The following is an 18,012-nucleotide window of genomic DNA, read 5'->3' as shown; positions in this document are numbered from 1 at the left end:
GAGTAAGTGGAGAGATTCTTACAAAATAGACACTACAAAAAATTTTGGGATTACCAACGAAATTTTACCGACGAATGTATTTCTATTAGTAAATTCGAAGTATCGACGAATTTTAATATTTTAACTACTGACTAAAAAATTCGTCGGTAATACAAATTTCAATTATTGACGGCAAAATTTGTCCACGCATCAGAAAAGAGAAGAAGAAGAAGAAGAAGAAGACGAGGAGGAGGTGGAGGACGAGGAGGAGGAGGATGAAGAGGAGGAGGAGGAGTAAGAGGAGGAAGAGGAAGAAGATGAACCAGTTCGCACTATTTTACCGACATATTTTCGGTCAATAATTATCGATGAATTTTTCAATCAGTAATTACTGACAAATTTACTGATATTTTTTGGTTGGTAATTATCGACGATTTTTTCTAATAGATTTTTTCATCGGTAATTACCGATAGAATTTATCTTCCGTTGATAAAATTTACCAATAAGAGTTTTACCCACGAATTACCAATGAATTTGGACCGTCGGTAATATTAGTTTTTCTTGTAGTGAAAGTTGCCATAGTGGAAAGGTTATTAGGCATGGGAAAGTATTTACATTATTTAGTCATGAGGCAAAGGGGAGAGAGGGTGATGATCTAATTTTCTGTTAGAAGAGTTGTGTTCTGGACACTTGGAGGTTTCCTCTTTTTGTGGTTTTCTTTTTATGACAAATAACATACAATCCACTAGTGTCGTTATATTTGTTGTTTCTCTTTTTGCCAGTATAATTTTAGTTTCTAAGATTTCTAGTCTAGTTAGTCAAATCTTTCATCTTTAACGATGAATGCCAACGCCAAGGAAGAAAAGAGAGAAAAGGCAGTCAACATTGTCAATGGAAGAGAAAGAAATACAAAAAATCATAGAAGTGTGTGTTAAACAAGTGGGAGGCAAGCTTGTGAGGATGATAATAGCTATGCTTTATGAAACCAAACAGGAGTCAATCAATCAACGGTAGTTAGAAGCTCAATGATGTGATAATGCAAAGGTACAAACGAACTTGTTGAAAGTCAAGCAAAGCTTATTAATATATGATGTCTAAGAACTTAGGAAAATGTTCATCAATGAGGACCATGTTGGTCGGATTACATAAGAAGAGATATATTTTTAGGTACAAGAAACTAGTGATGTCATAATGATCAACACCAAACAATTATGCATGGAAGGTGGTACAATCCATTTTTTTCAACTCCTTATTTAACAATTGTGAGGATTTAACAAGGAATTAGTTGAAATCTAAGCTTCTAGAGCATTACAGTGGTTTGGGGAAGGGTAGAATCTTGGAGTATTTAATAGAATTGTGCCAAATTGGAAGCATGTAGAGGTATTTTCATCGATTTGAATGCTCGGTAATAGGCCTCATCCCAAAACTCCATGATGAGCAACATTTTGCTTGTTTCATCCATGGTTTCAAGGAAGAGATTTGAGCTTGTCCTCAAGGCTTGAATGTGGTAACACTTTTAACTCGAGATCATATGATGAACATGGCCAAAATCGTGGAGTTAAATTTGTCATCTAGAAGCAAGATAAGGTCAAGCCAGGGTCGTCATGACATTTGTTTGAGTTTGGGTCAAGCGAGTATGAAATTTAAGTCGATGTTTGCATGGCGATTGACTCATAATTCAAAGGGCATTAAAGGAGTAAATGTGCCTAGGGTTGAAAAAGGAGGAAGTGGGTAATGTTACAAGAGAATGAGATATTTGTCTTATCAAGAGTTATTGGATTGTAAGCAAAAGAAGTTATTATACCTATGTTGACACATTCAACCCTAGGCTCGGAATGACTCTGATAAACCCTTGATTCAAGTAGACTCAAATCAAACTTCGGCTCGAGTCAATAATTTTGACCTTCGGTCGAGGTTGACTCATCTCAACCTCTAGTCAAGGTCGACTTATCATGACCTTTAGATAGGGTCAACTCATCTCAACCTTCGGTCTTGGTGGATGGTTCAAACTCTAGCTTAGGACAACTCTACTTAACCTTTGATCACGATTGGCTAGGCTCGACCTTCAATTGAGGTCAACTCTACTACAACTTTGATCGAGGCCAATTTGGCTTTACCTTTAATCCAGGCCAACTATGCTCGACCTTAAAATATCATACATAAAACTCTTATTTTTGTGGTAGTCTAGCACATAAGAGGTTTTTTACATCTAATATTTTTTTACATTTTATTTTTGTTAATAATATGGCGTCTATGTGGGTGACAAAATTTATGTCGAACAAAATCCATAATGTAAATTTACGTTGGACTGTATAATACCTAATGTAATTTTTTTGTGTTTTTAAAGAAAATAATCATTTGTTTTGGATTAGCAGAACTTGAAATACGAAAACATGTCAATAGCTATGACTTTGTTCTACATACATGAAACGCAAATGACAACATGTAAAATGAATGAGAACCATAATGGAGACTATGCATTAATATCTCCAAAAATAATCACGGAGATATAGAGCACATACTTCAATAAGACATTTGATCCAAAAATACTCCAATGTAATCAAAGCAACCACCACAAAACAATCAGAACCACCACGAAAAATCCTTCAACAATAAAGGGAGACATTATTGAGTTCTCAAAAAATAGTCATGATTTCGATGTGAACAAAGTAGAGGTTTTGACAACTAAGCTCGATGGAAGAATCACTCCCCACGTAAATCACCCACAAAAGATGAATAATCTTTATCACACTCAGGGTTGTCACTTAAAAGAAAAAAGTTACATGTAGAGATTTTCAATAAAAAAGAAAAGTTGCATGAAACATTTTAAAAGATCATTCATTTTTTACTCTTTTATGATCAAACATAAAAAGACTCATAAAAATATCAGTACATTTTTGTTAATATTTAATTTTTTATAGTTAAATATAAACCATGTTATATAATCGACCAGTTTTTCACCGGTTCACAAATCCCTAACAAAAAGTGTTGGGTTATATTTTACAAAACTTTTGACTCACACTTGGACTATTTCCAACAATCTCCCCTCAAGCCCTTGTTTTGTTATTTTTTTCATATGATATATTTCCTTTCAGGTGTATGAGTGACTCCTTTTTGGTTGTGGTTATGCAGTCAGTCACTTCGATGACCCATTTTTGTTATTGTTATGGTTATGGTTATGCGGTCAGTCACTCCGAACCATCGGCTTTGATACCATTGTTGGGTTATATATTTTTTCATATATATAGTTTATGGTTTGTAGTCATTGAGAGATTGTAGTTCTATATATATAGGACATTAGTCTTACACATATAAGACATTTGACACCACTTTTACCTCAAAACTTTAAAGCAATAGTGTTATGGGCTTTTATTTTTATATAGTGTTTAACTTTGTCTATTCTATCTAATGTGAAACTTTTGACTCATACTTGGACTATTCCTAACAAAAAGTCTATTACTCTTTACTATTGAAAAATAGGCAGATTTAGTTTAACCTCGTTATATAATAGCTATACAATAATTAATTAATGGAATAATCGTAACACGATTGTTTCTGTAGTTTTTATTTATTTATTTATTTATTTATTTATTTGAGATAATATAAATTATTACCCCTGAAAGCAAACGTGACTTTGACCTATATAGCTTTCTTTTCTTTTACTTTTTCAATATGATAACAGTTTGACTTTTGATGGTTAAAAGTCAATGTAGGATAAACCGATGGTAGTGGCAGTGATAGGTAGAAATTTAACTCAAGTTACCATTTCAGAAATTTAATGAAACCAATTGAAATGTGGGTAAGAATAAAAAACTATTGATCTATGGAACATAGTCACGTCCAATCTACATCAATCTAAATTAATTGAATTATTATAATTGAATAAAACTGTAAACTAAATTAAAATACCATTTAAACTAATTTATAAGTAACTACTAAATTAAGTTAATAATTATTTAGTTCATTTATTTTTGGATACATAATTAATAATTAATTATCATAAGTATTGACATAATTTAATGTTAGTACGATAAGAAAAATAAAATTACAAATGTATAATAAACATATAATTTAATTAGTTTTATTTGAATTTTATTAATGATTAACGTAATTAAATAATTGTTTAGTTTTTAATAATTGTTCATATATGTTTGTTAGGACAAAAATTAAGGTTAATATATAATTAGTCTTGAATGGAGTCTTGAACGCTTTACTTTTTACTTTAGAAATTTAAGATTTTTAGTGTTTTTTCAAAATTAATTACATAATAACCTTAATATTTTCTTTAATAAATATACATTCGGATATTTACTAAAAATCAAATATGCGTTTAATTATATTAACTATAAATCAAGTTTAAACAAAAATTATTAGAATTAAAGTTGTTGTACTAAAGTGAATTTCTTATTGTTAGATATGGAAATATGTGAATACTTATTATACGGAACAAAGCAATTATTCTTTATTTTTCACTTCTATTGTACTTGTCCTTCAAAGATCACAAATCTTATTGGGTATCTTGAGTGTCATTATATTAATCTAACAAATGAATGATACTCCAATGAACAAGGTTACTCTTGCTTTTTGATTTTTTTTTTCTTCTCTTTATGAATTTTGATTTGAACAACACACTTTCAACAAACTCTTCCATCTATCAACCTAAAAGCGATAATATTTACATAAAACAGTGGAAATTGAAAATTAAAATGGATAGCCTTCAATATTCATTCTAACAATATTAGATTTATGTTTGGATTTAAAAAATATGGATAGACTCAATTTATAACATAATGTTGAGAATTTATGGATCTAAATCTTACATTGAATTTAAGTCTTACATTAACTAGAAATAAAAAAGTTAAGCAACTTAGTCTCATACTCATTATTTTAAGATTTTGTGATGAAAGTGGTGTTAATCAACCATTACGTGGATTGAGTTCATATCTCCTTGATGTTACCCATAAATATAGTCATTGTATTGAAAGTCTTCTTAACAAAAAGTTTAAGCAAGTGTGGGGTACTCAATTTCAAGTGAGTAAATAGAATTTCGTATTAAATATTATAGATAAATATAAAATTTTGTGAAAAGTCGTATGTTTGACTATGAATGAGATTTTTCATATCTTTCAAAATTCACCCTACAATGTAGTGCCAAAAAGTCAAAATAAATGATTTTAGCTCTTATACAAGTTCTAAAAAGACAAATTCCTCCTTTTATTCTCATGTCACGATGATCCAATCTATGTAATCGACTTAACATGTTGGTTAATTGTATTATTAATGTGGAAATGATTCATCCTTGAAAAATAAATTTTTGGGAATCCAAATGTGAGTTTAAATTACCTTAAGGTTGTGGGTTAAAGATGGTAATAATCCATATGAATTGAGCTTAGATCTTAATATTGTTATTCCTCCCTAGTGAATCTTCCCCTAAAAAAACCTATCACAAAGCTCTTATTGTTGGTTTTTAGGTTTTTAATGTTTAGAAAATATATTTTAAATGGGTAAAAAATGTATAATATTTCACATTATTTCATCCATAAAGCAAATGTAACAAAAATTTAGTAATATCTCAATCTAACTCTCTAAGTCTAAACAATAGCCTAACTTATTTTTCTTTATCCACTAAATAATACCTAATAATTAAAACATAAAACACTCCTAAAATCTAATTCAAATTACATATATCTAGACATATATTTAACTCTAATTAACACCTTTGGTCTCTTAAATTTCCATACATTTTGCATTCCTAGAAAGTTGAGATGTTAGAAAGGGTCTAAATGACAAAAGCATTGTATGAATGGTAGGGAGCATGAAGTGATCCCAAGCGTAGAACTTGATAACATCTAGATTAGAGTTGTTCCTTCAATTTCCGGGTAAGAGTATAAACTAAGGAAAGAAAATTGGGAATGCCATATGAAGTCTGAGAAGCAGCACTATGAAGACCTGGTCAACAACCTCACTGCATACATAGTACAAATTCAATGATGTAACAGGGCATAACCAACCTTTTCAAAATTTCATTGTCATGTCTACAACAAAACAAATAAATACAGTGCCATGCTGAAACTAAAGTTGACTGGTAAACAAACAACTTGTGAAGAAAGATTAACACACGACCCAAAAGTCATAAACCAATGAAGAAAGAGTTACACATGATCAGAAAATTTAAGCCCAATTTTGCATTATTACTCAATACAACAACAATGGGTTCTATCCAAAGGCACAACATTTAACAGTATATGTGGCTAGGTATAGTTGAAAAATCTATCACCCTTCATGTAGTGAGATTGTATCGATGAAGATCTCAGATAATACTCAATTCACGGTACTTCTCACTAGGACTACTCTGGTTGCCTGCTATGTAAGTAACTTTATCACTGTGATACCTGAAATAGAGAAAAATCATGATGTGCCTCAGTAAATTGTAAAATAAATATTTTAGAGATTGAATGGATAACCTTTATAGGAAAAATGAAAGAAAGGAAGAAGAAGAGACCTTATCCACCAATATGTATCATGGGCCTATTTGCAGTCTTTGCTATATCAAACATGCCAGCATGTGAAGCTTTCTTCTTCTTCACCTAGAACAAAGGAAAGATAACATTAAGAAATAGGATAGTACAAGACCACTCATAATATTGCTTAACTAAAGTTGGACACACAATTTCAAGTAGTCTATGATCCACTGTTGACTATGTTGTTAAAAAGCAATCAAAGAGCTTACTAGGACAAGAGCAAACAGATGGAAAATCATAGGAAAGAAGTGAGTCAGTAACATATTATTCAATGGAAATGCTCACGTTAGTCTAGAGGTTGAAGGTGATAAGTTATGATGCACTGATACCTCAATCTGTGTCATGTATTCATGTTTGACACGTATCAATATCTGATACTTTACCGATATTTATCAATAAAGTATCTAATCTATAAACCTGTAATACTTTTTGTGATAAAAATAATTTATAACTTTTTATTTTGACAGTTTTTAAGATATTTGATTTTAATTTGGATTCACACAATAACAATATATATTTATCATGTTTTAAGGTTTTTGTAAAATTTTTCAATATGCATATATAACGTATCATACCTTGTTGTTTTCAAAATAAGTGTATTGATATATCTGATACGTACCATATCCGATACACGCATCATATCCATGCATCATTATAAGAATAGTTACATTATAAGGGTCTACCGATTGCCAAATGAGGCTAAACTTCACCTAACTCTATCACCCCCACCCACTTTTTTCTCCATATATACATAATCTCTAACTAACTCCTTTTCAGTTAGGTTGTGGGGTGTGTTATCCCTTCTTGCTATGCTCCTCTTATTCCTAAAGTATATCTTTTTTAATAAAGGTTCACTACCATGTTAAATTAAAATAGCAGTGAGTGAAATTCTATTGCAGCAGCATCATTATATTAAAAGGATGATAAATCCTGGTAAAGAAATAAAAACATTATAAATCATTACAACACAATTGAGATTTAGCAATAATAATCAGAAGAAGTGCATACCGCTGCTCCTATTATCTCCCTAAGTTCATGATCCTCTGCACCACATCTCAAAGGATCTCTTAAACTAACCTGAAACACAATCCATATAAGAAAATCACAAAAATCTTTTAATGAAGCTCTCATTAAAGATGCTATATGTATGCCATGACACGTTTTATTGTCCCGACTGATGTCAACATCCATGCATACATCAAGCACCTTTAACTTGAACATAAATGGTAGAGATAACATCCATAATGACCGGCATGTCTTGAATAGGGAAAATGTTTATCAGTTTCATTGATAAGAAAATTTTCAGAAATGTTAAGAATTCAAAATAATGATGAAAGTATATTAGTGCGCCTAAAAAATCAATTACAAGTAATCAAATAAATAGAATATCAAATGAAATAGCATGTGCAATGGAAAGAAGGGGCAAGACAGTGCATGTTCAATCCAAAATATTGTATGAGGTAGAGCCATATTTTAATGTTCGCAAAGACCATGTCCTAATGTGTATCAAATCTTCCATTTATAGACAAATATCAAGATTCACTACAGGAATCCACTTTCTGCAGGGAACTTCAATCTTTGTAAACAAATATTTGAAGTTATGTTTTTCTATTATGAGTTGGCAGATAGTTTCCCTTTTCCCCATTATCGAGTATGTACCATATCAAGAATTCAGAACTGACAGTAGACATCACAGTTTCAAAGTTCTAATCCAAAAGTAAACAACTCCCAGAACCATACTCAGCCATTGAAGTAGCTAACTGCAAGAAATCAGTCACACTCCTTAAAAAACAAGACTGCTAAAAGTTTGCATAGAAAGTCTTGATTTTACTTGCCAAAAAAATTATAGGCCTTAAATACCAATTTCTTAATCCCGAGTCCTTCACCCTCATCACCAAACTATCCAATTCATTTACCCATACATTTAGAAGGCCTGCAATTAATATGATCTACGATGCCCTGATACTCAAAATGGAAACATCAAGGTGTTTGTTCCCATGTCAAATACTGATACTTCTCCATTCATATCAATTTTTTAAATTAAATTGCGATCATCATAATCATGAATTAATGAGAAATTACCCCCACTCTCTCTTTCTTCACCGATATTATGCATCTATAATGTTTTGCTAAGAATCCAAAACATAGCATATCCTAAATTTCAAAAAGATCATCGTATTCCTGTAGTTGTACGTACTCATGTCGTACTAAGCATCTAGACTTCATATACTATCATCAAGTTTAGCGTTACAGATTCACCAAAAACATTAAGTATTCAAATAGAAGTGACATCACAGATTTTAGCCCAATTACCATCACCAGGTTTAGGGGACAAGCATAGTACACTGAGCTTTGATGATTTGAATATAACTTACCTCCGAAGGACCAAATAAACAGACTTTGAAGTTTCCATCAGCAAGTAGCCGCAATCTATTGCAACCAGCACAGAAATGCTCAGTCATTGATGTGATAAACGAAACTCTACCTTCATGCCCATCTATTGTGAAATTTTTGGCCGTATCTGTAGGGTGATCCTGATCTCTTTTTAAGCTTGGAAACTGTTTCATCTGTTTGGTAATGATGGTTATAAAGGGTCTCTATCTGCTATAAGAGAACAACAAAATGTAGTATAAAAGTTAGGCCTCCAGTCTGAATTCTACCTTACCACTGTATCCAACATTTCTGAGTAGGGTACAAGTTTCTTGACATTCCAAACATTCCCATCAAAAGGCATGAACTCTATAAAGCGAACATCAATTGGCTTGTCCCGGGTCAGCTCAACAAAATCACAGATCTCATCATCATTGAATCCTCGCATTACAACACAATTGACCTGAAATGCAGAGAAACATCAAAGATACCTTAAAATTCATCCATCAGTGACATGAAATTTACCTGAGGTTATGCACCCTTGTTGAAAAATTCATTTGATTAACTTAATGAATTTGAGCAAAAGGGTAGCTGCTCATGGGAAGGTGATCAATGAGAAACACTAGCAAAAAGTAATGATATGTAACCAAGAAATACCTTAACTGGATTAAATCCAAGGTCTATGGCAGCATTAATTGAATTCATAACTTTTTCATGCCCTCTGCGTCTGGTCATAAACTCAAACTTTGCAGGTACCAAAGTGTCTACACTAATGTTGAGGGAAGTAAGCCCACAATCTTTCAGCCTTGGAAGTTTTCTCGTTAAAGCAATACCATTGGTAGTCATGGACAATGTTCTCAGTCCCTTCAAGTTTGATAATTCCAAACATATGTCTTCAATATCCTTTCTAACAGTTGGTTCCCCACCCGTCAAACGTATTTTAGTTACCCCGGAGCTTACAAACAGATTTGCCAATCGTAGAATCTCAGTTTTTGTCAAAATTTGAGGGCTAGGAGTGAGTTCCACACCTTCTGCTGGCATACAATACTGACACCTTAAATTGCACCTCTCTGTTACAGATATTCTCAAGTATGTGTGAAGCCTTCCAAATGAATCTACCAACATATCAGAGACGGAATTATCCTTTGGCAGATCTTCAGACACCGAAGCACAAGATGTAGTGGCCAAAGCTCTTGTGGCACATTCATTCAAGTGTCCACTGAACAAACCTTGACGAATACTATTGGCAGCACAGAACGAACTCACATCACATTTCAACTGCTTCAAGAAAATTAGTGTCACATGCCAGCCACATTTTCATAAACAAAATTTGAACACATATAAACTCCACCAAACCCCAGATTAATAAATTCTTACACAACAAAAAATAATCATCTGGGTATCAATATTTAATCCTTCAAGTACGCATACGGTAAAAACTTAATTTATATTAAAATGGAACAACTAAGTGATTGATTTTTGCATTTTCTAGGTTGGTAGAACCAGAGGAGGAATACAAGTTTATTACTGAATTTGCACATATATTAGTACCACCACACCCCAGATTAACACACAAAGCATGAATCTAGCACAGGCTAACCAGTACTCTTAGGACAAGAAATAAAATAACAGTTCTCATCTGCATGTAAATGGGTATCACTATAACTTATCATTGAAGTGAGCATTCGATAAAAAAGAAACTGAATTGAAGTACAATGAGGGGGTTTTCCATGATCCTGATAGAACAGGGAAATTATAAGTTTATACCCGAAATTTAACATGGCATGAACGATTCAGTTAACTTCATGGATGTGTTCCAAAACGTCAATTTTCAATCCATTACAACCCACTTGATTGACCAGTTACATCACCAAAAGAATAAGCTAAAACAAACCGAGAGAGAGAGGGGTCTCACCGGTAAGGAATTTGATAGGTTAAACCCAATTGGGTAGTGAAAGAATTTTGATAAGTGTCGCCTCATGGTTGACGCTGAAACAATGAATTTGGACAAAATATTGAGTTGGGGTTGGAAAAGTTTTTCTCTTCTTTTAATAATTTTTGTCTGGGACACCAAAGACTCATAACATATGTATCTATATATACAAGGTAAGAGGAAGTTCTGAGATGTTGTCGTGTTTGTTCTGAAGGGTAAGGTGACAGACACTGTGTCAAAGAGACCCGAAAGTGCAAAGTGCCGACTCCATTGTAATATATTATATTCTATCCACACTATTAAAAAATTATTTTTCTTAAGGGCCATATGACCCCAAACATTTTTTTTTTCCTAAGGGATTAGTTGGTTCCAGTTTTAGATATCCACCACAGATTATCTTTTCCAGATTTTTTAAGATGTGGAAGTATATGGTAGTTTTCAACTAAGGATGTAATTGTTGATTTAATTGGATTTTGAAACTTAATTATTTGAATTAGTTTTTCAATTAACTATTATCATAGAAAATTAATTATGAATTGATTTTCATTTAACTATTGTCATAAAATATTAATTGTGTAATTATGTAAATTTATTGAAAGGTTGTTGTAAATAGAGGTTAGAATGTATTCACACTCCTAAATTAATCCAACTTATCGCAAATTCGAATCGAACTCACCACTATAGAGAAATTTTAGTTTTACATTTAAATTTAGAATTATAAATATATTTAATCTAAAAAATTAAATTTATTTTAATTATAATATAATAAATATATAAAATAAATTAAAAAATATTTTTTAAGTAAGTCAATCCATTTAATTGTTGGGTTAAATCAAGTTACAAAATTTTTAATTTATCAAAAAATAAGAATTGAATTAACTTATTTCTGATTCAACTTGTTGTGACTTATCCCATTCACTCTTTACAAGTGCTTAAATTGAATTGTGAATTGAAAAATTATTTATAAAAAGGTATTTGAATTTAGTGAACTTGTAGGGGAGAAAAAAAAATCTGAAATAACGATTGCAAATTAAGGAAAATATATGAATTATAATGGTGATCGAAGCTTTAATCATATCTCCCCACGATGGGAAAGTTAATCGCATCCACTGGCTTTGATAAAGGTAAACTTAACGGATGAGAATTTTTGTTATTTTATTTTGTTTGGTATATTATAAAAAAATCCGTAATTTTGGTTATTAAATATTTTTGTCATAATTTTAATTGTTTAATTTTTCATTATATATAACCTTAGTTCCAAATCTTTGTTTTAATTTTATATTATAATTTTGTTTAATTTTTAACTTTAAAAATTACTAAATCACTATCAATGCACATTTATTTAACAAGTCTTTGTGCTACTATTTCAATTTTTCAAATACAATATGTCTTTTTCTTTAATTTTATTATGTTATATTTTACAAACTTTGTATATAGAACTTGTTAGACCGATGAAAATAATATGTCTTGGTCTTGAGAAGTCTCACATCGCCTAATATAAATTAGGGAGTGGGTGTTAGTGGTTATACAATGGGCTTTAAGTCCATGATGTTCTTTGTCTTAGTTAAAGATATTTTAAGCTTGTATTTGACTTTTCTTATACTCTTGTAGTAAAATATTGTGAGGTTTTGTTAAATTCTTGTTTTGGAGAGTGTGTGTACTTGGAATCAAAAGGCATAAGAGAGTAGTCTATGTGTTGTACAAATTTTCACATAGTGTTATTCTCTAGTTGTCATTAGACAATGGTTGTGTTTTTTCTCCAATTTTAGGTTTCCATGTTATATTTGTGTATAATATTTTTTTTATCTTATTTCTCTATTAGTAAAGTGATTCTCATGGATAAATACAGTAATGTTCTTAATTGATAATGCTTTTTTTCCAACAAGTGGTATCATGGCTATGGTTTGGTAGAATTTTTTCTTAGTATGCTTTGTGGTTGCAGCTTAGACCCATACTCCACATCAGAAAAAATTAATTCCTTATTGTTGGAGAATCATTCTTATTTGTTGAAGTTGCAATGAAAAAATTGATGGAAAGATCATTATATACGTCATGTTGGCATGGTGAATTTGCAGTTGGGTTTGTGGAGGCGCAAGGATTGTGAGTCACGTTGATCTATAGTGGAGTTCGTGTTTTATGGCGAGTATGCTCTTGGATTAGCAAAAGAGGTCGTTGGTGGTGCTTGTGTGGCTCAATGAGTGATGCACGATGGAGATCTGATATGTATGAGTCGCGGTTTGCGGCATGTGCGTAGAGGAAGTGTTCTACCGGTTATAGGTATTGTTCGTGTGGTGTAGCTTACATATCCGAGCTTACATGGAGTGCGCTTGGAGGTCTAGTGGTTACTATTGTCGTGAAGCACGATCTGGTCTAACGAGTGGTGTAGTGGCTCATGCATGGTGCAGTAGAAGTCCTATATAGTGATGACATTTCGTGGCTTGTGCGACAGTGGTACATGGTTGGCGATTGTTGCATCTTGGTGTTATGACAATGGAGGCCGGTTCTCTATCAAAGGCTACTAGGGCAGGGTCCGGTGTTATTCCCATGGTGGTGGTGTTGTGAAGAATGTTGGTTTTGCTATGTAAGACCCCAGAAATTTAAATAATTAATTAAATAATTATTTAATAAATGCGGGTAGTATGAGCCTTTAAGGCATTTAATGCGGATTGCTATGATGTGGAAAAGTACTAGCTCTAGTGGTTGAGAGTACTTTAATTGTGTGAAAGGACTTGGTCCTATGTATGCCAATTGTGTGTTACTTATTTGTTTTTATTTTTAAATATATGTTGAGCATGAGTATGAAATGATATAATCATTTAATTATATTAGTCATCACGAAACATGAATTGGTTAAATGATTGAACATTGATTTGGCATTTGTATGGTTATGGGTTGAACCCTTCGAGAACCCAAATTGAACTTTATTTTTATTTTTGCTATTTTGGGTTTTGGCTTGAATTTGAGGGGTTAAGGGAAACCCTAGATGCATGGGCAGCCAAGGGAGGCTGAAAAACAGACCATAAAGAATCAATGAATGATAATAAACATTGTCATTAAACCTTAAATTCGTTTTTGGTAATTATCTAGCTTTAAGGCACCTTTAAAAGGCCAATGTGAGGTAAGAAGAAGGGTTTTGGCAAGTTGTGAGTGTACTCAGAAAACAAAACACGAATTTTGAGAGTAGTAAGGTTGGAGTGAAGCTTTGAAGCTGAATTGGGAGAGGAAGCCAAAGGGAGATCATTGAGGATCAAGAGAGAATTCACAACAATTCCAAAATTTAAGCCAAGGGAACCAAGTTAGGGGAGTTATACTGCGTTTAATTGTAGTTCTATGAATAATTGCATGATTTATAACTCATTATGTATGATTTATCCCTTGCATTGCTTGAGAATCGTGTTTCTGGAATTTTTCCAGAAACCGCCTGGCGGGTGATGAATTTCCGCCAGGCGACTCATACCATTTCAACTGCATTTTTGGGTTGCGAAGGGAAACTGCCTGGCAGCACGAACGGGACCGCCAGAATTCAACCCAATTCTGGTTTTTTTTTATGAAGGGCTTGGCGGTATTGATTGAACTGCCAGGCGACGCGAGCCATGAGGCTTGATTTTGATGTTTTTTTTCTGGATTTTGGGCAGATTTGGACTAGTAGGAAGTGTAACAAGATTATTAATTAACCAAATCGAATTGAAAACTTGTGAAATTTGGGGCGTGATAAGAATAAAAATTGGGGGAATGAGACATACTCACATTTTAGGGTTTCATAATTGGGAGTTTCTATAGTGGCAGCAATCTAAGGGGAAAATGTGAATGAATTCATGAATGGGAAGTGTTAGGAATGAATTGGAGTCCCAATAACTGGGTTCCTATCCTATGGACTCAGAAATTGATGGAAATTAGAGTTGTTGTGAAGGGGGTAAGGTTCGTAGGTGTAGGAATCGCCTGGCGGCACCCATTTGGCCGCCAGGCGCCATACCAGGCGATACATGTGGTGTTCTATTCACGAAAAATGCTATTTTTCATACTTTTCGCACAAAGAAACTGTCGAGCGGTATTTAAGTCCCGCTAGGCGCCACATCCTCCCTTTTGGGCGCTAGGCGCCACTATGTTCTTCTAGTTCGGGCAGTTTTCATAAAACTACATAACCTGATTCGTTAACCGTCTGATTTATGTGAAATTTTGACAGGTGGTCCATAACATGTGGTTCTTCACTTTGAACGGTGGAGATTGGATTTGGAGGCCAGTAGCTAGAGATATACGTTACTCAATATTGCTGATTTTGGAGTCGTTAAAATGCATGAATAACCTCTTGATAAGTTATAGTAACTTCTAATGAAGCATGATTGGGTTATGTGGTATGTCTCTATCAATTTGAATGTTCCTTTGGGTTAGTCACATGTGGAGAATTGGTTTGGTGAAGGCATGGGTGTTAATATTAAATTGCATTGGTGCATAAGATCATGTGCTTAAAATTGTTAAAATGCTCCAGCTTATATTTTGTTTGAGCAGCTTGGGATTGTCTATATGACTACAGGATGAATGCACATGTGAGGTACTATAAGGCCTGGAACATTATAGATGGCAATGTCTTTCATTAGGGGTACTCTAGAATGAGAGCAACCTGTGTGAAGTGTGCTTGAACCTAAACTAAAACCAGTACTGTGCAAGTACTAGTGTAGCGCCTGACGGTGGTGATCGACCCGCCAAGCGACAACATAGAAACAGGGGGTTCAGGATCACGGTGGCGCCTGGCGGTAAGGAGAGGTGCGTCAGGCGGAGTCTGTAGTTTAGTAAAAACTAAGGCACGCGGCTCCTGGCGGCACAGGAAGTCCTGCCAGGCAATAGTTGCAGTGGTAGTGAAGATTAAGGCGCTTAGCGCTTGGCGGTACGTGTCCCCCGCCAGGCAATTTTGTTGCAACAGATTGGTGTTATACTTGCTATGATGTGCGTGATCTACAAGGCTTCTAGGATATCTTAAAGGTCGACTTGCTGGTGTTCCTTGAGTTGAGCTCATAACGTATCCTTTGAGTTGAGCTCGGGATAGGGGTTAAGCACGTGACATTCCTCGAGTTGAGCTCGGAATGACATCCCTCGAGTTGAGCTCAGGATGGCGGATGAACACAAAGTACCCTTGAGTTGAGCTTGGGTTGGCGAGTGTTGTCGGTGTGGGTGTGCTGGTTGTGGCCAATACGGATGGGTCTAGATAGATTGTCCTCCTCAGTAGTTAGCTGACGAGTTTGGTAGTCTTAGGACGTTACGAACTATGTTCATATTTGGAACTCCACCTAGCGTTACGGTGTATGATCCGTAGCAATGGTTTCCCGCACGTGTTCTATCGGTTGTGGTCGATAGGTATGGTAGCAAGACACCTTAGGGTACTCATTAGAAGACGTAGAACACGATTAACATGGTGGTGGCCATGTGATGGAATATCAAGGGATGGATTTCCTTTGGTGTGATTGTGTGATTGTATATTTGTGCCATAAATATATATGTTTATTTTGTTAGCTCACCCTATCTGCTTCTGTTTGGTGATGATCGTGTACGCAGTACACGGGAGCAGATTATGTTGCAGGTGAAATTCTTAGGATGGTTTAATTACAAGTGAAAATTCTTTGGATAGTTTAATTCCAAGTGAGTATGCTCTTTATGGTGGAGTATGATTGTTGGTATAGGCAACGAAGATGTATTTATTTTAATCAGGATGGAGAATGTTGGGCAAATACGTCTTAAAAAGTTCTATATTGACTAGTATAAGCTGGGGAGTGGGCGTTAATGACTATATAATGGGTTCTAAGTCTATGATGTTCCTTGTTCCAGTCAAAGACACTTTAAGCTTGTATTTTACTTTTCTTATACTCTTGTAGTAGAGTGTTGTGAGATTTGGTTAAATTCTTGCTTTGAAGAGTGTGAGTGTACTTGGGGACAAAGGGATGGGAAGGTAGTCTATGTGTTGTATAAATTTTCACATAGTGTTATTCTTTAGTTGTCATTAGACAACGGTTGTGGTTTTTCTTCGATTTTGGGGTTTCCTTGTTATATTTGTGTGTATCCTTATTTTTATCTTATTTCTCTGTTAGTAAGATAAAGACGATAATGTTCTTAATTGATGTATTTTTGCCAACAAAACTAAACTCACACAAAATTCTCATGTGTAATTAAACTCGAAAATTTGAGTCACATTGGCACTCAATCTTAACTTAATTTTAGTCTAATTTTAACTTGATGGAAATAGTTTTAGTATATTATTTAGCATTATTTTTATTTAAGATTAATTATATAATATATTATTTCAATCTTAGTCTTGTTTATGTTTATTCATTTTTATTCTTCTTATTGAATATATTATATGTTTAAGGAATCTGTAAGTTAACCGATAACATAATGAGTTTAATTCAACATTGATGTCATGAGAGCAACTTCAATTCAAGTAGAAAAATATTTGTGTATCAAAAATGAATGTAGGGTACTTCTAAGTTAATTCTCTCTTAATAAGAATCAAAATAGCATAGATAAAGAGGCAAAATGGAAAAGAAATCTTGGTTTACAATTCATGAAATATGATCTTCAATGTAAAGGGGAAATAAATTGTATAAAGAAAGAAAACATAGAATTGAAGAGGTGAAAAATATTATTTTTTTCATTATTACATATATATGAGTACATATAATATATACAAAGAAGGAAGAGAGAGAAAATACATAAGAGAAATAACAGAGTTTACGTAACAAAATAATAGAATGCAAAACATTATAAAATATCAAAACAGAAATATATATTGTCACTAGACACGTTCAAAGTCCCCCTCAACTCAAGGTTCATGAAAATAATCAAGAACATTGAGTTTGTAACACAAGTGACACAACCATATTTGAGAAAAGGGTTTAGTGAAAATATTTGTTACTTGATCACTTGTAGGAATGTGAGTGATATTTAATGATCGGTCAAGGACTTTTTCCCGCACATAGAAGATGTTTGGTCTGGGAGTGTAAAACAAGGTTTGACTTAAAATAGTAGTGCTTTGATTATCACAATAGAGGATAAGTGTAGCATAATTCATGTTTAGCTCTTTAAGAAGAGACTACAACCACAAGATTTTTGACCAGTGACAATAAGACTACAATATTTTGCCTTTTTGTCTTGACCATGCAACCAAAGTTTGTATTTTAGACCACCAAGAAACAAGATTATTGCCAAAGAATATACAAGCAC

At 33.4% G+C, this 18,012-nt stretch overlaps 1 protein-coding gene across 1 annotated transcript; it reads right to left on the bottom strand.

Moving 5' to 3' along the window:
* Positions 1-6,143: 6,143 nt before the first annotated feature.
* Positions 6,144-10,866, bottom strand: LOC114177971 (GTP 3',8-cyclase, mitochondrial-like). Its single transcript, XM_028063602.1, has 7 exons — positions 10,786-10,866; positions 9,528-10,148; positions 9,166-9,333; positions 8,876-9,067; positions 7,509-7,577; positions 6,482-6,566; positions 6,144-6,371 (listed from the first exon to the last, which is right to left on the bottom strand). Exons 1-6 carry the CDS (start codon positions 10,849-10,851, stop codon positions 6,483-6,485), a joined length of 1,200 nt encoding a protein of 399 aa, XP_027919403.1. The 5' UTR covers positions 10,852-10,866; the 3' UTR covers positions 6,144-6,371; position 6,482.
* Between the last annotated feature and the right edge of the window lie 7,146 nt (positions 10,867-18,012).

This window comes from Vigna unguiculata, chromosome 1, assembly GCF_004118075.2.
Source record: "Vigna unguiculata cultivar IT97K-499-35 chromosome 1, ASM411807v1, whole genome shotgun sequence".
Lineage (NCBI taxonomy): Eukaryota > Viridiplantae > Streptophyta > Magnoliopsida > Fabales > Fabaceae > Vigna > Vigna unguiculata.
Note: the sequence above shows the minus strand (reverse complement) of the source record. Positions and strands in the feature narration are given on the sequence as shown.

What these genes read in the sequence shown, in the direction of transcription:
- LOC114177971 (XM_028063602.1), bottom strand. Translation starts at nt 10,851, where the DNA reads ATGAGGCGACACTTATCAAAATTCTTTCACTACCCAATTGGGTTTAAC. An exon ending in TTGGATTTAATCCAGTTAAG is followed by an intron (nt 9,334 to 9,527) that starts GTATTTCTTGGT and finishes TCTGCATTTCAG; the next exon opens with GTCAATTGTGTTGTAATGCG. An exon ending in CAGAAATGTTGGATACAGTG is followed by an intron (nt 9,068 to 9,165) that starts GTAAGGTAGAAT and finishes ATTACCAAACAG; the next exon opens with ATGAAACAGTTTCCAAGCTT.